The sequence below is a fragment of the Dromaius novaehollandiae genome, chromosome 1 (genome assembly GCF_036370855.1).
Source record: "Dromaius novaehollandiae isolate bDroNov1 chromosome 1, bDroNov1.hap1, whole genome shotgun sequence".
Classification (NCBI taxonomy): domain Eukaryota; kingdom Metazoa; phylum Chordata; class Aves; order Casuariiformes; family Dromaiidae; genus Dromaius; species Dromaius novaehollandiae.
The window spans coordinates 119,095,819-119,120,931 of record NC_088098.1 but is presented as its reverse complement, the minus strand read 5'-3'; the positions used below and the strand labels follow the sequence as shown (position 1 = coordinate 119,120,931).

The window sequence follows — 25,113 nt, the reverse complement described above, 5'->3', positions numbered from 1 at the left end:
CCCAGTTCTGTAGTATCCTGAGAATGCATAGCAAATCAGCCAATGAGCTGCCGAAGTTCATGAGAATGTGGAATGAAGCTGCACCTCAGTTGTGCTTAATGAAATTATGAATGAAGTAAAACCTTAATGAAATTTTTTTTGGGGGGGGGAGGAAAGGAGGATGGGGAGAAATGGGAATTTCTCTTCTTAGGAAAATTTTTATGCTATGAACTAAAATATAGAATCATGAAAATACTGGCCCTCTGCTTGCTGCATGCACAGAAGCCTAGATTAGTAACTGCACCTAAAAGATGTCTTCCTATTTAAAAATAACAATAACAACAAAGCAAACCAAGTGAAATGGTATAAGTAATGTGAGGCTGGATTAAAATCAGCCAGTCAGGGTTTTAGTGGAGGGAAACTCTGTAGCTTGCTCTGTTTTACTGATTTCCTTGAACAGGGACTGAATTTTGAAATGAACCATAAGCAATTGATATCAGAGGAAATGTGTTTCTATGTATGTTTTCTGAAAATTAATTCAAGTGAACAGTTCATATATTTCAAATTAGATTTCAAATGTTTCTGTGTTATGAATAGTCTTTGTATTTTGCAGTTCCTTTTTTTTTTTTTTTTTTTTTCCATTGTTGCAAAAATCCATGTCGAGTCTTATACATATTTAAATGTAAAAGGGTGACTGGTCAGGACTCCAAGCTTTGACATATAATTTGGTTACATTTATTGCATGTTAATAACATCTGAACATTATTTAAAGAATGATTATTGCTATCTAATGAAATCTCTTAACATGCTTGTCTGATTAGAGACAGACATTGACTTTGGCACAAAAACGCAAACAACAGATCTCATATCTATAGCCTTTCTATATCCTGTTGAACAATTACTGAATTGCAGTAGCTGTTTTTTTGCCAGTACTATTTTCCTTGAGATGGAAAAGCAACCTTACTCCCATCTTTGCAAGCATTTCTATGGAACAGTGGAGGAGATTACAGGAGGCCTATTCTTTAAGTTCCTGTGTGTTGATAGTGTTTAATCTAGGCCGTGCTCACCAGGAGTGCATCTTTTCCTTTCCTCATCTGATCTGTCAAGAAGTTATTTTTCTCCCTATTCAGTCTTTTCTGAAAGAGAGGGACATTGTACTGTGTATTCCTAGTTTGTAAATGAAAGTAATGCCTTTGAAAGAGTGGTTGTGGTACTAAATATTTATAAAATATTACAAAACTTCAGTAAAAGGTAATATAGATATGCTGGGGTATGAAAACAATAAGGATAGTATAACTTCACATTCTTTCTGCTACTTCTGTATATATGCAGTAACATTTTTGGTGCTATTTATTATCTATTTGTTTTAGCATTTTTCTGTATAGACTAAGTATGAACGTGGTTTTAAGCTGGATTTATGGCTGTGTTATGAAATTGCCATCCTCTTCAGATCTCAAAATATGCCATTATTGCAGGAAGTAAAAACATAGACAGCATCAGAAAAGCATTTTGTGTGCCTCATTAGTCAGAAAGGTCTGCCAAAACCTTGCCCTCTTGTGCTAATAGCTGACTTTTCCTGCTGTTGGCCTCCTAAGATGCTAGCATTCTGGGCTGGAGTTGCCACTGTAGGTTTTTTGCTGGTGCCAGCCTACCACCGCTTACTACCACGTTGGACTTCAGTTTGTTTCTGTTGGATTCAGGGGATGCTATGGGAGCTCTCCAGTGGCTAATTTAACACCTTTAAACTTGTATCGCTGTTAAGCAAAGCTGTGTAATGCAAGGAGGGTATATTTTGTATGTGTATTTATGTATGTGTGTATTTTCGTATTTTAAAATTGAAATCAGATTCCAAATGCTGTGCAACACTTTGTTATTTATTCTTTTCTATCAGTACTGTTACAGACAAATTCACATAAAATATGTGCATTTAAGGTCATATCTGAACCCAATACTTCATATGTGAAAACAGCCAATTCAGAAAAACAGCAGGTTAGCCGTATGAAGGTGTGATGTCTATAAAAATGGTTATGCTCCAAATGGGCTATTCATGTCCTCTTCTAAATGACCTGTACTTTATACCTGTGTAATCTTCACTCATTTGCAGTTAATAAATATACATGGTTATGTGTTTTGCTGTAAACTCAGTATCTCAAAAAGCTAGACAAAAATCTATTTCCTGCAAGGCTGTTTTGTATAGACTGACCTATGGTTGTTAAACTAGTTGTTGGAGTGTTCCCATATGATTTCTGGAAGCCAGTATAAGCACATGGGAGAGATGGTGAGACAGCAAAAAATAATACTATTTAGATTAAATTCTGCTAAATTCTTGCATCTTCCCTCTTTCTTGTCCTTTTCTGCTAGAAGCCTATCCATTTTTTTTACGTATCCTTCATGCCTTCCTCTATGCTCAGATGTACCCAGCACTCTAAGAAGTGCAGGTTTAGAGGTGTACTTGCTTTCTCTTCTGCATTCTTTAGTAAATAGCAGTGTTCTGAGATTCAGATGTACAGTACACAGGCCGTGCTGTGCAGGCAGCCAGGCGTTAGCTCTGAATGATCACGTTTGGAGAAAGGAAGGCATATGACTGCTGTTGGAGTCCTTTCTCTTGTTCAGGCTGATTAACCCTGTTGAGAGGCTGGGAAGGACAGCTAATGTGAATAAAAGGCCAATTCAGGTAGTTCCACCTGGCATTGCATTGTGCTGTGTAGTCCATCTTCAGTGCTCTTGTTGGAAAGCTTGGAAATGAGTTATTCCCCTGTGTTTTAGAAGTACTGTTTTGGGTCATGATGGCTAGATACTCTTTGTTCCAAGTTACTAGACTTGGATCCTGTCTCTGTTGGGAAGTTTTTGTTCTTGGAAAATTTTTGATGACTTACGGGGCTTTATAGGTTTGTTTTTACATGCGCACTGCATGTTTTTGGTGTGTTTGTTCAGGTTTTAGCTTGTTTACATTACTCTCTGTTCTTGATTTTTGTTTTAATTAAGAGTCTGTCTGCAGTGACAGCCACATAGACTCCCATGTATACTTGCAATAGATTTAAACTAGCTAGCTCTGTGGAGGTGAGTCTGTGGAGTTCTGCACCATGGTGACTGTGTGACTGGCGGTAACTCAGCTAGTTAGTTGGTTTAAACCAAGCTTGAATACATCTCTGAAAGCTCATAGTCATCCTAGTGACTCCAGTCTAAGTTATACCCACAGTTAACCAATTCTTAAGAAACAGAGAATAATGTTAGCCCAGTGGGTTATTCCTACTATAACTGAAATTCTTTCATTTCTGAATAAACTGGTGTAAGTTTATTCAGAAAGATTTCAGGTGTTAAGGATGAATTTATGTAAAAGAAGAGATTATACAAAAACAGGTATCTGTTTTCACTTTGAGGTGCTGTCTTTTATGGAGTTGTAATTGGTACTTTTTGTATTGCAGCTCTATTTTTTTTAAATGTTTTCAATGCTACTCCTTGGAAGTACAGTTGTTTTCACCGTGGTTCAGTTTAAAAATACTCATTCTGAGGAAATAAGGAAACTCACTGTTTTTCATTAGATTCCGTAAGAACAGGAGTATCTTTGGCTGTTATTCAACAAGTGAACTCAGTGAGTATATCTTTTCAAAGCTTATAAATAAAAGTTTTCATCCTGATTAATTTTGTTGTTTATCCTTATCTACTTACTTAACTGTAAAGTTTTGACTGTAGTGCAACAAAATCCAATTATTTACAAAAAAAGCAAATGTATAAAGAAGATGTAAAATAGGGTAGTTTCTGAAATCTGTGCAATGTAGGTATGTTAATTATATTTATTTTAAGATCAGCTTCTAAGTCTGGTAAGTACACTGAAGCGAAAGCAGAGACAGTTCATTGGAAATAATTACATTTATGAAAACGAAAGGGAAAAACTTAAATAAAAATGCTAACTTATTAGTGTGATGTCTCCTAGCTATATGTTCACACAGTGAGTACTTGGCCTCATTTACTCAAAAAGCAATAGCTAAGATAAATTTTGTCTCAACAAAGAATTCCATTGATACTTAATTTAACATCTATCCTCACACAGTTTGGTAGAAAACATGCCTGATGAGAGAGATGTGTATGTCTATCTACATGTATATGTGAACATGCATATATAAATGAAAAAAGTAAATATATATAAAATAATCCCAAATTCCATCATTTTATTTTGATCTATTTTTAACCATTATAACTGAAAGTTTGTGCTTTGTGCATAAGTCTCATTGGTTGATAGAGCCCAGAGGCAAATAAAACCATGCCCATCAGGAGCTATAATTTTCTGTTATTTTACACTACAACAGAGAAGGGTCCATATGCAGCTGGTTTTTGTCTCTTACGTCTGCCCGTTTTCTCCTTTTTGTTCAATCTCAACTGCTAAATAAGCATTAGGAAAAAGTGAAACTAATGATTACAAAAATAAAAAGATTTTTAAACAGCAAAAGAGAACTTGTTATGCAACAGTTGCTTCGCATACTTGACCAAATGCTTAAAATCATAGAAAACAGATGTTAAGTCATTAACAAAATGTAGCCTTTACTCTTCCGTTTTCCCCTTAAAATTGCTGTTACAACTTTAGTTCAGCAACTTGTGGTAACAGACCTCGAACCCCTGGTGCGATGGCCCCTAATAAGCCTTGATGCTGCTCAGTGGAGGAACTGAGGGTAGATAGCATTCAGTAGCTGAACTCTTTATTTCTATGAATTTTTTGAATTTATATTTGTATTTCCATGTTGAATTTATATTTATATTTCCTTAACCGCTTCACAGCAACTTTTCATTTAGTGACACATTCACTTTGACAGTCAAAACTGTGCTTGTTGAAGACTTTATCCCTCTGTACTGGATCGTTTAGCCTGTCGCCACTTGGAAATTTTGGATTACTCCAGGCTGCTGTGCTGAGGGATTCCAGGTTGCACGTTGGACTATTTGGGGACAATTTATTAGTGAGAAAAAATGTGCAGTTCCTCTTGATGGAGTTCTTTCCTGCGTTTGATCATTTTTTACAGTGCGTAGAAAATGTGTTGCGATTTGTAATTTAAAGTGTGACCTAAAAAAATTTCCTGTCATAAATGCTAACTTTGTAGTTGATTATTTTAACTGTGAAAAGCTGTTTAGCTTTCTTGTCATCAGATTATCCAGCTGAAATCTCAGATTTTATTCTTCCTTTATGACAGACCAGAAGGGAGCGTCTGCTTTAGAGGATAGTACATATCAAATGTGGTTTGAAAAATGTACAGTTTTATAGGAAATTAAATTTGTCTTCATTTTTATTCTTCTTGCTTGAGCTGGTGGAGTAATGAAGAATACCAATTTCAGAATATGTTTGTGCCACCCTAAAATGTGTAGTTATTATATTTACAAGTATCTTCCTGATACTATACATAGCATAGTTTTTAGTATGGTTGTATGTGTAAGTAGCTGTAGATACCATTGCCACTGCCTGAATACATAACCAGAACTGCTTTTTTTGCTTGCATACTCATTTAAAGCTCGCTTCTGCATGTTTTAAGATTTTGATAATGAACTACAGCTCGGGGTAAGCAGTGGCTAGGAGCTCAGGTATTCCCTTAGCTGGTGCCTCAGTTCAGTGCCTCGTGTATGCCATACCGGAGCTAGTCCCAGAGGGAGGTAAGGCCAGGCAGTTCTTGGAAGCAACACCATTTCGTTTAAATGGCCACCAGAGGTTGCTGCAGAACGATGCACGCAGCTGGGGATAGGTTTGCTGTCTGCCTGCAGCCACTAATGGTGTGAGGTTCCCTGTTCTGAATTCAAAGCTGAATCTTGCGCGTAGCAGCAAATCACTCAGTTCTGGTTCTGCCCTGATTATATTCCTTGCTAATAGGGTTGAAATAAAGGTTAGCCCTGACTTTTTGCATAAGCTTATATATATTTTGTATAAGCTTGTATATTTTATAAGCTTATATATTTAAGCTTTTTGTATAAGCTTATATATTTTATATATTGTGTATAAGCTTATATATTTTATATATTGTATAAAAATGAACCTCTCTGATATTCTGTGTGACTGCGTAATTGTGGGGACAAAAACACATCGGTTCAGCGTCCATGCTTTTGTACTTTTAATTGTGTAAAGGATGTTCTTGTAGTAAAAATTACTTTTTCTAGTGAGCATTTCGACAGGCCTTGAAAATTTGCTTCCTTGAAAAAAATTAATGTTGTAAATTTTTTGTTGTTCTTAGAAATTTCTAAAAATCAAACACTGCTTTAAATTATATACGTTATATACATATATTATAAATTACCCATGTTTATATTTCTGATCAATTCAATAAACATTATGGGGAAAATGGATTTGTAATTGTATACACATAACAAATCATAAATGGTTCAATATGCATTAGAAGTGAGAAGATGAAATCAAGAAGGAAGCCTAAAGCTATGGAAAAAAATCACTTGAATGAATATACTCATATTAAAAGGATAAATGTTGCAAACTGTACAGCATATTTGTAATAATGTAATATTGCACTTAAGTAAATACTTGCTATTTCAGTTCTGTCTTAAAATATGCTGTGGCAAAGGTACACAGGATTTTCTGATGCATCGTATCAAACACTTTCATTGTTTAGAACTAAAAATACTTTAAGCACCTTTTTTTTAAGTTAACGTCTGTTTCTATAAGCCTGTGAATCCATTCTTATGTGAGTTAAAATTGCGTTTTTGTGTTTAGGACTTTGCATGTTCAGACATTCCTGCTAAGTGAATTTTTATTTTCAGAAAGCAATAGGAAAAGGAGCTTTCCGCTTAAGCACAGTTTCCATATCCTCCTTCACAAGAATTAAAGCTATGATTTTTCTAAGAGTTGCCAACAGTGAATAAGTTACTATGTGGGTAAAACAAGTAGGATTGTATGTAAAGAATTTATCAGCAGTCTGTCAAGGCTATGATACTACTCTAAGTGAAGATACAAGTGGTTTACGAAGATCTCTCAAAGAAATGCTCGTAAAACCTTTAATGTCACCTCATCATGTATTGTGCATGTGCCAAAAAGAAAAAGTGAGAAAAATATTTAAAGCATATTTTGTCCAAGAAGTTAAACAGAGAGAGTTCAGTTGGAGCTTTAGAAAACCAAGAAATGAGAAGTAATTTTTCTGTAAGTAATATTTAACTACTGACTGAATCACTGTTAGGTCCTTTTGGGATTTAGAAGCTAGTGCTAGACTGCGCTGGAAAAAAAAATATTCCTTTCTTCATATTATGCTTTCCTACCCATACTACAGGGCTGCAAACCAGTGAGTCTGTTGACATTCAGCATACAGTGTGTCACGTGAGAAGTAATGTCCATCTGAAACTTTAGAAGATGTAGTTTTTGAAGATGGAAAATCCATAGAAAGGTGTTAGAAACAGAAACACATTTCTTATTCTGTATGGATATAACAATGGGATTTGGAAAATTGGGGTAATTCCTTGGATAGATAGCTATTTATAGGAAGTTAGCTGTTAATTGCAGTTTGTGCGTTTTAAAGAATTGGACTGGAGCTGAGGGACATCTTGTTCAAGGGCAAGATAGTTTAGTCCTAGCTTAGGAACTTGCTTAGAAAGACTTCAAAATTGAGGCTCCAAGTCACTGCAGTAATGGGAAGGAGGGGCACATACTGGGTTAGAGGAGGCATTTATATGCAACAGTGTTATGTGAAATTGTGCATCAAGAGAAGTTGTTTAAATGAAAGTCAAATGTCTTCCTCTTAGAAAATTTCAGGTTAAGAATCTCTAATACTTTATTTTCAGTAGAATATAATATCTAATTTTTGTGGGCTTATATATCTTTTTCAGTATAGCTATTATCCTGAAAAGGAGAGAATGATGAAGAGGGCCAGATTTAGAATTGTATCCTCAGGTGCCGTTTTGGTAGCTGTGCTCATCTTGTAATGTTTTTAAGGAATCATTTGTCCATACATTTCAGCATCCTCTTGTGCTTCTTACACTTTTGCCCCCAGAATGTTACTTGAGTTTTCTTCTTCCAGTTCAAATTTGATATGTAAATTATTGGTAGTTTCAATCAGTGATTAAGTAACTTTTACTTCTTTTCCTGGTTTACATTCAGTATATTGTTTAATTAGTTTATATTTTAATACCGTTATCTTACTTTTATTTATTTTTGTAAATTAGTTCCTGTCCAGTTTAAAATTTTCTTTGAAAAAATGGAGATATACATGTGAAAAAGACTGTTTTGTCTCCAGGAAAAGCAGGACTCTTCGAAATCTAAGCTCCATACTTGGTGGAAAGAAGTCCCAGCATCCATGTTCTTGGGCTATTAGGTTACAGTGTTCTAAAGAGATGGCAAACATTTCACATCACATCTCTCAAAATAGCATTAGATATCTCCAGAAGAATTTCTGTCAATATGTAACAGTTGTTTCAGTGCATCACCAGTGGTAATATTCCCAGTAATTCATCTCTTTATTTCACATTCAATAAAATTGATTTCTAAATAGCCTAAAATAGAGAAAGGTCTAAGTGTAGATGAATAAAATTATGTGTATAGGTAGTGCATTTTTAATTTATGTTTAAAACTTTTTCTACAGAAATGTGTACTAGCTCTGTCATTGGCTGTGGCAACAGAGCATAGTTATAACTGCATTTTGTACTGTGATTAGTCTTTTCTTATGTATGTGCTTTTTTGAGTTATACACTTCTGTTTCAACTACCTAATAACCCCTTTTGTCTAAAGTTGAGGTAATGGTAGTGAAGCTTCTGTTAGCTGAAGTTATGAACCCTCCTAGCAGTTAATCCACTGAGAAATCAGTAGATGTTCCTTTCTTAACTGTTGCTTTATTCTCGAACTCCACTCTCAGTGGTGGGTTAAAGGGCTTGCAGTGAAGAAACTTAGGGGGCTGAAGAACTTGCATAATGCAGAAGAATGTATGTACACCATGCTTCAATATCTAGCCAAACTGTCACAAACCCTGTTGTAGGAAAAGATTAAGGCTGATTAATCCACAAAGGAGCTTGGTCTCAAGTCTAGCAAGTGACTACCAGGTGGCCAGGCCAGACCAGATTAAGCAGGCAGCAGAATTCCATCTTGGAAAAGGAAATGGAATTAATTTTCCCATGTTGAAGTAGAAGAGATTGCTTGAATATAAATGTTTTCAGAAGAATGTTTGTATGTCTTCATGTATGGTGGTCCATATTTTTGTGCCTTATTTTATTTTCCTTGCCCACAGGAAATCCATCTTGCTTTTCTGAAATGGCTTGAGCAAAATGTAGATGCTGAAGGATTAATAGAATCCAGCAAACTATCTCTTAAATTTGTTTCGTCTTGTGAATCAAAAATGGAGATAACTCCATCTCTCATGTCAGTCATCACTCAGATGGGAAGCTTCTCATCAGAACATTTCAGCCTGGAGACATATCAACAGAACCTGCAGACAAAGAAGCTTGGAAAGATCCTTCTGTTTGCTGAAGTTACCACAACAACAATGAATCTTCTAGATGGGTAAGATACTGATGTAAACCATCTCGAATAAGCTTTCTGATCTGGATTTCAGAATTACAGTAACACATAATGCTCAAAAGGAAACTTTTTTTTTCTCTTTGACTTATTTGTTGCCTACAGGCCATCCAAACTCAAAAAGCAGATCCTCTTTCAGATAGGACATAAGAGATCTGTTGGGAAGTGTTCACAGGATGGTAATTGATAGTGTGTAAATACTAAGCCATACATGTGCGTGAATTTAATCATTATAAAATGTGAACATTACCATAAGAATGTCTAAGGTATTAAACATGCATATTTGGAAGATTAATACATTTTCTAAAGCTGGTTATTTGACAAAAGTGATACCAAATAGGTTGCAGCCTTAATTTTATTGTGGTTTTCTCTCATACTACTTAATATCCCTTTACTGAATATTTCACAAAAATGTTTTTGTTTTTTTTTTAAGCATTGATTTGTGTTATATGAGATGTTCTTTCATCATCACATAGATGACCATTGTTAATGAGTTGTGAGATACCTTTGAGAAAGTAGTTCATCAAAGTTTGGAATAAAATTAAGTTGTATGACAATCACAGTTACTAAATCTTAGGATGGAATTTATCTACAAAGACTATACTGTTATATTTCAAAACATGAAATAGTTTGATGGAAAGACCTGTCTTTGGGAAGTGGTTGTTCTTCAGGACAGGTTTTTCTATATGTGTTTCTACTTGCTGCTGTAATTCCTGACAGCTACTTTTTGAGTATCAGTTAATTTGTCTGCAAAAATCATAGTCTTCTGATGAATTACACTGTTAAAAATAACCTCAGTTATTCTTTTCTGGATTTTCTTTTTTTTTGCATCAAGATCATCAGTTAAATTGCCTTAGATGTTACAATTGATTAGTTAACTAGCTATAAGAGCTTTATTTTTCAGCTAGAGAGCAAGATTGCAAGGCTGATATAGAGTATGTCTTGCAAGTAGTGGAGGTGATGTACACAAAATATGTGTATGAGTGCATTAGAACAGTGTTACAGTAAATGAATTTGTAGTCTCACAGTTGACATTCCTCCATTTACTAAATGTTATCTGAAATTAAGTTTTTGTAGATAGAAATTAGCAAACGATAATTTGTGGTAAAATATTGTAATATAGAGACAGAATCAAATACCATTTTTTTAAAAAAGAACAGGCTAACTCTGTGTTTGAGTGTATGTATGTGTCTGTGAATATTTGTGTGCACACAAAAAATGTTGCTATCTGATTTCTGTCACTCTCCTCCACTCAGATTTATGCCCTAGTCCTGCAGCTGACTTTTCAGGGACCTTTGGACACAGGCAGACATGCTAGTTCAGTAAGAGCCCACAGAGAAAAGGGTTATTTCATTTGTATCATTCGTAGTATTTGTTCCTTAATTTTTAGTATTCACAGTGTGTTCAACCCACTGAGTTGAAATCAGACTTATTGTGTAGAAACTGAGGAAGTGGTATTTCAGTTTAATGTGTTAAGACTCTTCTGGTTTTGCTGGTATTCTCAGTAGCAGCATCAACACATCTCAGTAAAATGGAGCACATTGTTTATTCAGAGTTTTGTGGTTTCATTTAGATATCACAAGCAGAATAGAATCAGGTCTGCCAATTTATATATGATTTTATTCTCAAGAAAGACGAGGGAGCAAAAAGAATGGTCTTGATTTTTCAATGAATATGCAACCCTTTTCTCTCTAAGGTGATGTTTCAGCAGCGCATTCAGCACACAAGTTGCTTTCTTACATAAGCAGTCCAAATGTCATGAAGTGTTTACAGATCTGGATCTTCAAGATTTTCCCCATAATGATGCAACCTGAGTAGTCAGTTTTTAGATACAATGTAAAATAGAAGTCCTGTCTTTAAGCAACTTTTTACTGAGAAGATGGTCCTAGTCAGATTGTAATTTGAGCAATTAAATTTAGCTTACTGAAAGCCTTTTGTTTTAATTAATCCAGATATTTGTCATAAATATTATGGTTGATGTTATTGTAAATATATCATCGTCATGAGTAATAAAATAATTTTTTCCGTATATGCATGTGACTGCAACTCAGCAAAGTGCCTGGAGGCTTCATGGAGGATAACAATTCATGAATCACTAGAAATTGATGCAAATACATATTAGGTTATTTTTATTGAATAAAAAAATTGTCCCATATTTATTGTACTTGTAATAGTTTAGCTAGGGTTCCAGGTGAACCGTTATGGATTCTTTGGGATATGTAGTATATCATTTTCTTCTACTCGCCAGTTCTGAACGAAACACAGGCAAACAAATTGCAAAGAAAAAAGGGGTTTCCTTCCTCACACAAAAGGAAGTACCTATTGATGATTTGTAATTTCAAGAAAAAAATTGATGTATCATATATGTGCAAGCATATATTGCAGTAAGCAAGTGTTACATGACATAATCTCTTAGCTCTTCTAAAGTTAGTGAAGACTGAAAATATGATGGAGACACCTCCAGAATGCAATCTCTGCGTGATTGCAATCGTTAGTAAATTGCAAATCGCTCTAGTGGTTAACTTGCCTGATTTTAGACTTCCCTGTGCCTTTCCCACAAACTGACCGTCAGACCTTTGTGTCTCTTCCTTTCCCCTTCCCCAACCCTTCCTACCCCCCAAAAATTAAGGCAGAGGAGGAGAAAGTGGGCTGGAACTAATTTAATGGCTGAGTGACCTCACAGTAGAGAAACAGCCGGAGCCTAATAGAGGTCTTTGTCTACATTTCCACCCGGGCTGGTAACGTGCCAGTCAAAAGTCAAGCAAGAGAAACAGGTGGAAACTATTAGACCTGTCATAAAGTTTGAAAAATTGATTCTGGAGCCTAAGTGAATAGATTGAACTTGACAGTGTTGTCCTAAAGATTCGAAGGGAAAATGCCGTAGTTTAACTTGGAATCCCTTGATTGTTCATTAACTCTCCAGATGGCTTGCATAGGCGTTTTGCATATTAACGTACACAGTGTGTTATCACTGGCATACGTTTACATGTCCTAAGGTAACAAGCAAAGTGTGAATTCACCTGTAAGTATCTAAAATTAAAGGGCATTAGTCTAACGGTAAAACAAAGATTTGTTCAAATATCACATCATTTTAAATAATGATTATTGTTTTTGTGTTTTCACATGAAAAGCTCTACTTGAATCATTTGAGACTCTTTTTAAAAGCAGTTCAATTTTTATTTCTTAAATTAAAATTCAAAATCCTTATCAAGGATTAGAAATCTCCTCTTTTTTTTCCTTAAAAGGAAATTTTTTCTGCAAGTCCTATTTCAGAAACTTTGTCCGATTCATCAAAGGTATTTACCTTAATGTTGCCTGAGCAGGTTAGCCTTTCCCATAGCCCTTCCACTTGTACTGTCTCCCCTCCCCTGGCGTTGTATTATTTAAGATGAAACCATTACTTTTAAGGATGCAGCAAGTGCAGTGGTACAGTATAGCATTGTAGAGCCATACTTACTAGGCTTGCGGGTCTTGAGAATGATGAAGAAATATTTCTAGCACTCATTTAATTGGCTGCTATGGTTTCAAAGGCATTTAATTTAAAAGTATTTTAATCAGTTATACATTTCAGTTTAATTCTTTACTGGCACCAATATTCTGTTTTTATGTTTTATTTGACAGAGGATTTGATTTATACGTGATTAAGGCAGCATGTGATTATATTGAATATGAAATGCCATTGTGCATAGCTTTTTCCCAGTATTTAGGAAGAAGCACAAAGATACGTGGTATGGTGCCATTGTCAGGATGAGTTTGGCACAAGAATGGTGGGTGGTAGTGGAAGTGAAATGTGGGAGAAAATTGCTTTCATAACTGCTGAATAGGATATTTAAATAAAATGACAGTTTAGAATAAACAATTTCCAAAATGTTAAAGGCTTTGAAAAAAAAATGCACCCTCTGCATTGTTGGTGCCCTTTTAGATTTTTTATGTGCGTTTCCTCATCCATATTGTTTGAAATTCTTTAAATTATACTACTTTTGAAAAGTGAATGTTAGGACTCCCTTTTTCTCTGTCTAAGCTGTATACTTTTTTAAACAAATTCAAATCAGGTAAGGGGGGGGGAAATAACTTGAAGGTAAACATGGCAAAACATGTCATATAGTGACAGCGTTTGTATTGCGTTCTGTCGTCAGGTGTGCGTGCTGAGAGCACAACCTCTCAGATACTTGCCTCATTTCGTTATGACTGTGCAAGCAAAAATTGGTTGTCTTATAACTGCATAGCTTGATGGAACGATCTGAAAACTGTTTACAACTCTTAAGGTAATTTTGGTTAGTTTTGTCATAATCTAGGCTCAACTGGGTGGAGGAAGCAGTTTTCCTGTATAGTCAGAACCGCCTGCAAGCAGTGTCAGTGAGCTTGCATTTTCCTCGTTTGAAGATGTATGGACTGTTAATTACAAAGGCTTCAAGGAATAGTCTGTCTTTTAACATGCTGAGAGTATCTGAGTACATTAATTGCCTTGTATAAATAAATGTCTTGTCACCAAGGTGAACAGTTCAGAAAACACATACTTCTGCCTAAGGACAAAACAATCTATCTTACTCCAGATTGGCTTTTAAATTTAACTACAACAAATTTCCTTTAATTATAAATCTTTAAAGTTATTTTAACATAGACATAGTCAACCTGTGACATCTGTTTCAGAATTCTAGTCAGTGCTAAAGTATTTCTGTGGTGTTGCATGCATGTCCTTAAAGGTGTCTTTTTGCAGTGGTTGTGTGATTGGGAACGATGCCACGTTCTGCTGCTGTGTGGTTTCAAGACAAAGGCGTTTATAACTTTTGTAAAAATAATTCTCCCCTTCCCAAATATATGTGAGAGAGCAGGAAAATACTGGCAGGCAGGAAGGATGCCTTTCTCTCAGGAAATACACATTGCTGTTGGATATTTAATAAACGTGTGCTGATTAATTTGTCAGCTACATTTAAATGTTGTATACATAAGTATCTTTTTTACAGATATGTAACCAAAAGCTATTTTATCGTTTTGGATAACCTGTCCTTCCTTGTGTAGAAAGCGCTCATGATAGTGCCTATTGCTTTTAAAGCAATAAAGCTAGGTTTCTTATTTTTGTTTGTTTGTTTAAGCTATTCTGTGGGATAGAAGTACTCTGCTTAATGAATGTCTAACCTAAAAACTAAAATTAGATACTAGTGGCAGTAGACTTGCTCTTCAAAGACTTTTAAGCTTTTAACCTACATCACTCCCATTTAACTTACCCTTGATATAGTTTCTTCTTCTTCGCTCTTTAAGTCATTGCTGTTTTGGGTTACTAACATGTAAACTTCCATTTTTGTTATTTATAGGGTTGAAGTTGCAACAGGGCTTTTTCTTGGGGGAAAATAAAAAGTTAGTGCTGAGGGAATAGCTACTTCCATGTTCATATTCCTCAAGGATTTTCTGTATTCAGTAGATATTTTGTGCCTTCCTGTGGTGATAAATATTAGCTCAAATAACAGAATATGGTCGTTTCCCTTAAATCAAATTAATTTAACAGTAACTTTTGCTAATTTAGTTTTAAATGTATGGTCTTTCATACTTTATTCTTCCACTCACTTATTGGTGCTGTTTTACATCATCCGATATTAGAGAAAGCTGTCCTTCATCCTGATAACAAAAGATCATGCAAGAATTTTTGTAATACAGCCAAGAGTCTGTTCCCTTCTTTGCCTGTAGAAAGTGAGGAATTCGGAAGTTTTTGGCACTGATTTGGTTCCATGCCATTCCCAGACTCTTCTCTGCAATACCATTTTTCATTACATGCTTGCTGAAAGATTTCTGTATTAGGATTTGTCATCTCCCTTGCGTCAATTTTCCTTGCCTTTCTTTCCACCTGTTGTGAACAGTTCTTGAGGGCGCTTAACAATTAGGTCCCTATTTTTCTGTCACGCACCTTGTGTATCTGATTTTTCATGGAATTGAAAGCAAAATGTGTTCTTCTTTTCTTTTTTATTTATTTATTTTTTTTTTGTTATGTAAAATTAGTAGATTTTCTTTCTGTTAATAAAGTGGGCCCCCTACTTGCATGGTTTCTTTCAGTGTAGTGGGAAGCTTGATGTTCCCAAAGGGGATTGGGTCATAAAAAAGAGATACCCATTTTGCAGAGCAATTAACCCACACTGAACTGTTATAGTATATTATATTACCCTGCTGCTGGAAGTTCCTGAACAATTCATATTGTTGTACGAATACACATGTATCCTTGGAAAACTCATCCTTTGTTAAATATGAGAGGTAACCCTATAAGACTGCACAGTTAAAAACAAAAGCTAGAGAATGGAAATGGAAGGGTTTCAATAACAGATTTTACTGCTCTGTTTTACACAGTGCTTTTTCATACACGCATTTTAAAACAGACTTTTCATATTAAGATGCATAGTTAAAAATCATCATACTTCTTTGAAAAAACAGGTTTATCTTGAAAAAATCATTGTGTTGCTCATTTGCTGACTTTGTGGCTGTCAGCTCTGACTTTGAATTTTGTCTTTTTCTCGTATTTAGTAAAAAGAAATGTTGCTTAAGCTTAAACCACCCAGAAGCACTTATATGTGAATGTTGGCACATCATTGAGAAGGAGTATTAGGTTAGAAAGTTGAGGGGTTTGATAGGAAGGCATAAAATGAAAAGGTTAAGAGTAAAGACTTTCTCTGTGAGGAGGGAAAGCAGTGAGACTTTCCAGTCATCATTTTGCAGCATACTGTTAAGTGTAACAATGTCAATTCTGTAGCGTGGTTGTGAACATGTGTCCGGTAGGGCTGCCGTCGTGACCATCAACTAGCTTTCTGTTCAGTGGGAAACCTGCCACCTTTATACCACAGGTCCGAGTTCAGATCAGAATAGAGCCTCTGATAAAGTTTTGTCAGCATAGGACATGATCCATTGACTTGAAAAGGGAGCTCAAGCACAGCAAAACTAGGTATGGTGGTAAGGTGGTTGGATGAAACAACATTAACCTCATGAAGTAGCTCAGGGCTCAGAAAAGTTGAGCATCTGTGGTTTTGGCCCGTGCCTTTTTGTTGTGATCACTATAATAATTAGTGTAGTAAAAGAACAAATGGAACATGATGTTTTGAAATAAACTATTATAATACAGCAGGTATTCAGATGTCCTGGCAAGAGGATGTCTAAGTGACATGATGGTGCATTTTATTGATGAGGTGCCTGCATTGTGTGTAGCTGAGGCAGCTCTACTTCTGGAGCTAGTAAAGAATCTCTTTGACTGGACTCTGCCCTTGTTCCCTGCACTGCTGGCCTAGCAAGAGGCCATGCTGGAGATACTCAGCCTGTGGGACTTCCACAGAGACTTCCTGCTTTTTGAGAAAAATTGGAATCTGGGACTGTTCAGAGAAGAAGAGGAGTCCCATAGGCTTCGCTTTGGCAACTTTTCTGGCTGTTACACTTAAACTTTAAGGGATGCATAGGGCTGACTTCAGCCCTGGAAGTAGAATTATGCCTACGAAGCAATTTTTGTCCGATTGTTTTAGGAAGCTGATGAGAGGAATACCTTTTGTCATTTATCATTTGAAAAGGCAATAAAGATCTGAACAAAAATTAAGTGCAGGCACACAAGCTCTGACTTATTCTTTGGAGATGCCTTTTTCTCACTCTGACTCTACAGGGAGTGTGGGATAATCAGACTTTTAGCTCAGAAACTTAAGGTTAGGTCATGGCTTTCAGTTTCCATTTTGCACATTTCCATCTCTTTGCACTTCAAAAAAAAAAAAAAAAAAAAAAAAAGTCATTAGAATTGCAACAGTAGTATAACACAGGTAGGAATTAAGGAACAGCACCTGTTCCATATTGCTGTGAATAAACAAACTGATTTTTGTTTGTTCTTATGCTACCAGTCAAGAGATTGGGATTTAGCTTGTTTCAGAATAATTCACTGATTGTTTCCAGGGCCTAAACCTTTCAAAGCTTGTGTAATTTCTACCTTAAGCAGTAAAAATAAGAAAATCCCACTGAATCTGAATTCTTTACCTAAATCCCACTGGCCTAATTTATTTTCACTTATACTGCTAGTTAAAATATTTTAAGAATCTGTTTGTATTCAAACGAAGGCTTGCATTTATCACACCTCATATCATTTAGCCTAAAATGTCATGGTCTGTAGAATGGTGTGTAAAAAGTGAGGTTCCCCCACTGCAGTTTTGTGATCCCCAGGATTGCTATAAAACCCAGTACCTCATGTTTCTTTCAAAAGAATTTATTAGGATTGTTCTTGTTGCTTAACTGTTAAATGTGGATGGACTTCCAAAGGTTTTTTGTAGACTTGAACTGATTCTGTTTTTGTTGATGATATTATCTTAAATAAAAAAGCACAAGTATGTTAAAAAGAACTCTTTGGAAAAGATCATCACTCTGTCCATTCACAGATGAATAAGAAGGAGGACAATACTAAAGAGAAAGTAAGAAGAGTAAAAAAAATGTATGGAGATGGAACGTGATATATAGGAAAGAGGAAATAAAAGTACATCATTCAAGGAAAATGCATCTTATCTGTATTTACTCAGTGTCTTTAGTAAATATGTTAAGTATAGGGTAAAAACAGTGTTTGGCATGTAAGATTACAGTATTAATTGGAGAAAAATCCACGTGATGTAAGAAGGTTTAAGTCAGTTACTGATCAGAAGCCTCATGCTCCCTTGTTCAAATGGCAAGTTATCTATGGAAGGATACTTTATGTAGTGTTTGGTTTTGATTTCTTCTGAAGTCGTAGAGGCTGGTAATAACTCCACTTCACCATGTGCTGCTTTGATTTCTCATTGTTTTTGTTTGAAAATTGAGGAGTATGAGAAAAGGGGTGATCCCTTTTTTAGGGGTTGTTCCAGCTAAAAATAATTTTGTCATATAGTTGAGCCTGCAAATTATGATGTACCACTTTGCTTGTTTATTTCTAGTTGCTCTTTAAAACTTTTCTTCCATCATAAAAATGGTTGAATACCTAATCAGAATCTCAAGTCTGCTTATATTTCACGCTTTAAGAAATGTGGCTTACAACATATTACATTGCACTTTTTGGATAGATAGTTCGTTAAACTGGATGTTACATGACAGTGGACAAGCTTCAGAATTCATTCCGCCTGACTCTAACACTTTCCATCCATTAAATTACCATTTTTATTCAAATCCTAGAATAGGAAGTTAAAATTTCAAAATAGGCTTTCATTCACCCATTTCTAAAGCCCAAAAAACTTCTAGGTAAACTTAGGTGGCCTGTGGGCTCAGTTAAAAAGAACAAGATATTGTTATACTGCTGTATCATCCGTAAGCTAAAATATTTCACCCATGTAATCAATTCCTTTGTTTAAATTTAAGAGTTGGTTTTCTCATAGCTCTAAAGGAGAAGCCAATTTGGTCACGCGAACTAGTTGCTACAGAACCAGATTCCTTTTAAGCATGCGTATTGTGCAATGTGGTTGCTGTACTGAAACTGTAATTTATCTTGAGCACTTGAAAAATAACATGCAGATAATGTTTTAGTGGCTAAAAATAGTATTTCACTCTTCAGTGGAGTAAACCAGGGCTTGCTGCCTTTAGAACAAAACACTTATTTAATATACTGGTGTAAATGCAGGTGTAAGTGATATCAAACAGGCTTACAATATGTTTTAGAACTATTTTGTTCTGGTATCAGATACAACTATCTGATGAAGTACTGGTCTAGTACCAAAAACGTTTTGTTTGATGGTTGAATACAGATCCTTATCCCAGCCGTAAGAGGAAGACTTTTTCTGCTTTCTGTTTTCTTAGTTTTCTTAATCTTTTTCCTCCAATAAGCTCTGTTTGTGCTGCTGGTTTCTGAAGCAGTTTTGTCAAGAGCATGCGTTTATGAAATAAAACAGAAGAATGCTTGTATGATCTCAGTAAGCCATCTGTTAGGCTTCCTCGCAATAAGAAAATAGTCTAAATTATCATTCATAGATACATGAAAAAGAAATAATATTATTTTACAGCTTTAAAGTTTCAAGACTAGAAATTGAATAAAGCTGTTCTGACTCGATTCTTAGTTTATTTACAAAAGGTAAAGCATGTGCCTTATATGGAGTACAATACCAGCTGTGAGATATAAAAGAAAATGCTGGTGGCCACCTGCTTTAATGCATACTTAAAATCTTGTGTGGTAGTTATGTCATATAGAATGCAAGTGATAGGGAATAATTTTAAGTTAGTAGACCATATCAGGGTAGTAAGGATCAATGCCAGTGGAAGGTTTCAAATTTTCCATTACAATTTATCCGTTTCAAAAAAAATAAAAATAAATAAAAAAAAAAAGAGAAGTGGAATAATCATCTTTTGCCAAGGGATTTGAAAAAAACAGTTGAGTGACTTGGATATTTCTTGTGGTATTAGCCAGGCATCACCAACTTTTTAATTGAAAGGTGTTGGAAAGCCAGTAGGATGCTGTGACTCTAGTTTATTTGGCTTTCTTATTCTTTTTATCTTAACATCAGTACTTTCCTACCATGGAGTTGTTGCATTTATATGGTTTTCTTTGCGGCCAAGTACTGATTTCTTCTGCAGCGTTTCTTATCCATCAGAATACTGGCAACATACTGATAAAGAAAAAATTTGAGGAAGATGCCCTCAGACATCACAGTACCAGCAGGCTCCAAGGCCTAAAGTAGAACAAAATCCTTTTCCCAAGAGGCTTCTCGTTTTAAAGACGTAACAAAAATTTAAATTCTTGATGCAGCCAGTTAAAATGCCTAATGTTCAGAAACATACAGCCTAGAAAACTAGCTTCAGACACAGAACGTCACGTGGCAGCATATCTAACTTGACGATGCTGATCTTGTCCCTAGGAATTGAATTTGGTTTGATTAACTTAGATTTCCACAAAGCCTTGTGATGTAGCCACAGTGCTGGAAACTGATTGCAGAATATGTTGTTGTAGACATTTCAATGCATGCTACATTCTTGAGGAAGTCCTTCTGATTAGTAGGGAGATAAGGAATTGTTTTGCTTAACAGCAGAACATGGCCTTCATACCCCCAAAATGGTGTAAGATGGTCTTAATTTGAACTGGTAATTTATTTCAGCAGTTGTAACTTTAGCTACAAAGCATGTTAAAATCTTCTAGGCAAACTGATTCTATTTCTTAATCTCTGTTATTGATAAGGATTGACAGTATATTGCAAATTCATGTTAATCTTTCTGGGGGAAAAAAAGGCTACTTCTGCTTATCTCGTAATTATTTCAATTCCCCATGGTTTTCACACACATATCTAGTAATTTGCTGTTAACAGTAGTTTATTTGCATATTTTTTAATTTTTGGTTAAATTTCACGTTTGAGGTGGATAAGATATAACTTACTATTACCACAAATTACTTAATTGCTACCAGTAATTAAAATCTGAAATTGCAAAACTCGCTTTTTACTTTTTTGTTGTTTGTTTGTTTAAGCTAACTCCATGTTAAAATATTTTGAAAGTTCTGACTGATACATAAGATACTCTTGGCAGTATTCAGGAGAAAATTAAATTAGGAGAAATTGACCTATTATTTCAGTTAGTCATTCAGATCTTGACCTGGTAAACACCTTTTTTGATAATTTGTGTTGAATTTGGCTCTTTCTGTACTTTGTTAGCTTAAAACTCTTCATTGGTCTGTTTTTAATCCTGCAGTTCTCAACATGGTTTGAAATGTGCAAGTCTTAATGGTTAAGTGCTTTAAAAAATTAGTAGTTTTCTTAAATTCTTTCTTCCCTGCTTTCTATGTCATCTGACTTGAAATGTGCAAATTATACATTATTCTGATCTATGTCATAATGAATATGCATGCTGTCTTCTCTACCCAAACTGTTATTTTTCATCTACTTGTTTTTCCTAAAAACGAGGACATCATTTATGCTAGAGAATGGATTCAAAGTTCTGATTATACGCACAGTGTAACTAAATAGTGTCAAGTATGGAATTCAGCACCTTTCCCCCTGCTTCTTTTTAACTAACAACAGTAAGAGTTCAGAAAAGGTAAAGCCAAAAGGAAAGAATGAACTCATAAAATTGATCTGTTTTCAGCTATAGGTTACAGAAATAACACAATGCAAATATTTTCCAAGAGTTTTAGGCAGACATAGGCCTAGACAAGAAGAGGTAGACATAAATGACTTTGGGGGATGTCTGCAAAGAACAGACGAAACAGATTGCCTACTTAATGATAATTGATGCTCTTCTGCAAGACCGACCAGCAAATTCTACACACCATTTCTATGGAAACTAGGTAGTAAAGGGAACAGAGAAATCATTCACTATGAAGATTTTAGATAAAATACAGTTACATTTTCTGGAGGAGAGTGGAAGGAAAAGGGAAGAATAAGTAAATTTAGGTAAAATTAAAATTTCTTTTTATGAAGTCCAGACTGATCAATAGCCAAGTCCCATTACATGTTGGCTATAACAGCACTTGGTCTGGGTGAATGTTCCAGACTCTTCAGCACAGCCTGAACCGAGAAAGTATGGTGAGCAGTTTTGGGAATACCAGATCTTTGGAACATAAAGATTCCACCGCATAACCTGCTTTTCATCAGTATTCAGTGGTCATCAGATTAGCTAGTTTTTAGGTATTGACGAATTGTATTTTACTAGTGATTGGGGAACAACTTGGACAGAAACTGTAATCTTTCACATGTGAAGAAGATCAATATTCTCCAAGCAGCTGAACCTGTAATATAGGGCATTCATGACAATAGGATTACATTGGTTTGGGGAGGAAAAAGTAATTTCTATAGCTTAATAAACTGGTGTGCCAACAGGAGAGGTCAACAAGGGCTAAAACCTTCTATTTTGATGTTTTGCCAAGTTAAGCAGTGAAATATCGTGAACATGAACTGAGTGAAATGGAATGCTTTCTACTGGTTAGAGTTTTTCTTTGTATTTCAAACCAAAAATCTCAGTGAGTGAGTGATAATTCGTAAGTAGTAAAGTGTTACAGTAGATAAGTAGATAAGTGCCCTTCCTTTCCCTGCTTCCTCTCCCACTGAGTAGAAATTGCTGAGCCAAAGTGTGAAGTGCTGAGGTGTTTATTTTAACACTAGGGGAAACACTTATTACTTCAAATATTTGCCTGCTTGTACATCATATCTATTATACCAGATGTGCCACATACAAATTAGACATGGCTCATAAAGTGTGGTAACCCTAGATTTTTCAAGATTTTGGATGTAAATTTTCCTTTTATTTAACTGTTCTTTAGCTCATATATCAGGGGGCTTTCTAGTGAGGCAGGGCTTTTTAATTAAAATCCCCAGTAGAGGTCTTCCCATACTTCAAACACACACCTTATTCAGTTCCTCATGAAAAGAAAAGAAAATAAAAAATCTTTAGATAGTGTTACGACAAGAAGTCTAGAAATGGAGGTAGCATTTACTGGATCCAGAACCAGGTTCTCTTAATTACTTGGCTTGGTGTGCGGCTGCATTTACCACCCAGCAAATACTCCCTGGAAACAGAAGAGGTTTTTTACAGTGATGGTAAGTAAACAGACAAAGCCTATGCTATATTCAGATTACTAAATACTGCGTCAGAGTTTGACTCTCATTTGCTACGTTTTATCAAACTCTGCGGTAATTTCTTTTTCACTTTTCCTTGTATTATGAGATAATTTGAATGAACGTTTTATGCACATGTTTGTCCTGTACTCTAATGTATGCTGGCACAGGAAGCTTCACAGTGCATATTAAATTTGTTAAAGAGAAAGTACGGTTTTGACAGTGTGTGCTCCAGGCACCACATTCGGGACTCCAGAGGGGAGATGCCAGCCAGCTTTTCAGGCTGGCTCTTTTGTGAGTGTGCTCTAATTCTAGCTGGCCGTGGAGCCAGCTGGCAGTCACATCCAGTACAACACTAGGTGAGATGAATGAACTGGACTTCAGTAAACTAGATTTCTTTTTTCTCTTTTTTCTCCCAATGTATTTAACAGAATCATTTAAACTCTGAATTCTAAAAATTGTCTTGTGAATGTCTTTACAATGCTTATTTCCCAGGGTCAGATTAAGAATTGTCCTTTAATTTAAATAAATCACAATCTTTGATTGTTTTGCTTTCAATCTGTCATGTGGTTCAGTATCTCTAAAGGTCTTTTTTTATAGTGTTATATTGATGTCATCAAGGGAATGAGCTATAAGGCAAAAGTGTTTGCCTAGTGTGTGTTTCCATTTTAATGTGTTCTAGTAAATCTGAGGTGCTTCATTCTGGTTTTCAAGTTTCAAAATACATTAACCATCTCTCCATCTCATGCAGTGGCTCATACCCGCCTCATTACAAGAAGGGTAGGAATATGATCCCTAGATGTAGTTTTTCCTAAGTAGGTGATTATTGGTGTGTATGCCATTTGTGCATAGATTTCTGTGCTGGACCATATTACATAGAGTATTTAGTCTTCCTAGCGTTAGTTACATTTACATGAAGGTTTTTTCTGTGTGAATGCATTCTAGAGGGTGGCTTTGAAACACTGATATTCGTGTTACTAGGGTTATGTGTGGTGTCTGCATTATTTGCCAGTAATCTGAGTTGGATTTGGTTTCAGAAAATCTGAGCTAGCTTTGTGTCCATTCTGATTTTACCTACGCATGTTTTAAAGCACCAGCTGTATGGCAGATGCTCACATTGAGGTTTTGTATTTCAAGCAGAATCCAGAAAATCTTAGGATACCTTATTTGCTTCTGCTACAGACTTCTCCACTTCAGATTCAGCCAATCCATAGTCGTGGGTATGTAACAGTTTCAGTCTTGTGTCAAAAATCTTCTGCCTAGAACTTGTTTGCCTCCTTAAGTTGCTGTTCTTCTCTGTACTGCTTCTCTCCTGCTAGACCGTAGTTGGTGAGTGTCATCGACAGCAGGAGAGAAATTCCCTTCTGGTTATTCATCTCTACCAAATCAGAATTTTGTCACTACTTGCAAGAAGTAAGAATACTGCTATATTTTGTTTTGCTCTTCAATATATCCGTGGCCTTAGTTCTTTTCATTGTTCAGGAGCCCGGTCAACTGTTTGCCACCTTTGTGCAGCTTGTGTAAGTCAATGGCACAAGTGATCTGACTGAGGACAGAGGCCCTTATCCTGTCCTGCACTGGCCATCAGGTGCTTGGTATAAAGTTTTCTCTGCAGTACTCCTTCTGCTGATTCAAAACTGACTCATTCACATTCTTACTTGCATGTTGAACCACATAACTTTTTGTTGAGGCAGTGTGTGGTTTTAAGGATATTGCAAGGTAGATCTTGATGCAGAAGCGTGGCCTAAGTTTACCTATCATATTTGGGCCATTTTCTAGCTTTTTTCTTTCTAAAAACCTACCGTTGTTATCAGTAGGCTCTAAATTTACAAATCCAGACTACAGACTGTAACTGAAAGTGTAATTTGACCTTCCCTAATGTGGGGATTTGACAGTCCAGCTTGGGTTTGCTTCAATAATTTCTTTTTTTTTCTTCTTCTTCTCTGTGTGCTTTGGAATTTTACTTCTAGAACAAAAAACAGTGACTCTCTAAATACATTTATGTTAATTTTGTAGTAAAGGTATTATTTAGTAAATACATCTAATAGAAGATACTTGAGTTCTGGTTCAGAATATACTCATGTACACTCGAGTACACAAAATGTGTTTGCAGTTGCAGGCTTTGATTTTGAAGAATCATTTTTTAGAATTTGGGAAAGA

At 35.6% G+C, this 25,113-nt stretch overlaps 1 protein-coding gene across 5 annotated transcripts in view; it reads left to right on the top strand.

Annotated features, from left to right (window-relative positions):
* HLCS (holocarboxylase synthetase) overlaps positions 1–25,113 on the top strand; it is a 129,475-nt gene that overhangs the window by 42,277 nt on the left and 62,085 nt on the right. For all 5 annotated transcript variants that reach the window (XM_064524777.1, XM_026121480.2, XM_064524786.1 and 2 more), the window contains one exon: positions 9,171–9,442. In XM_064524777.1, coding sequence (XP_064380847.1) covers positions 9,171–9,442 — 272 coding nt within the window. The remainder of the gene's footprint in view (positions 1–9,170; positions 9,443–25,113) is intronic.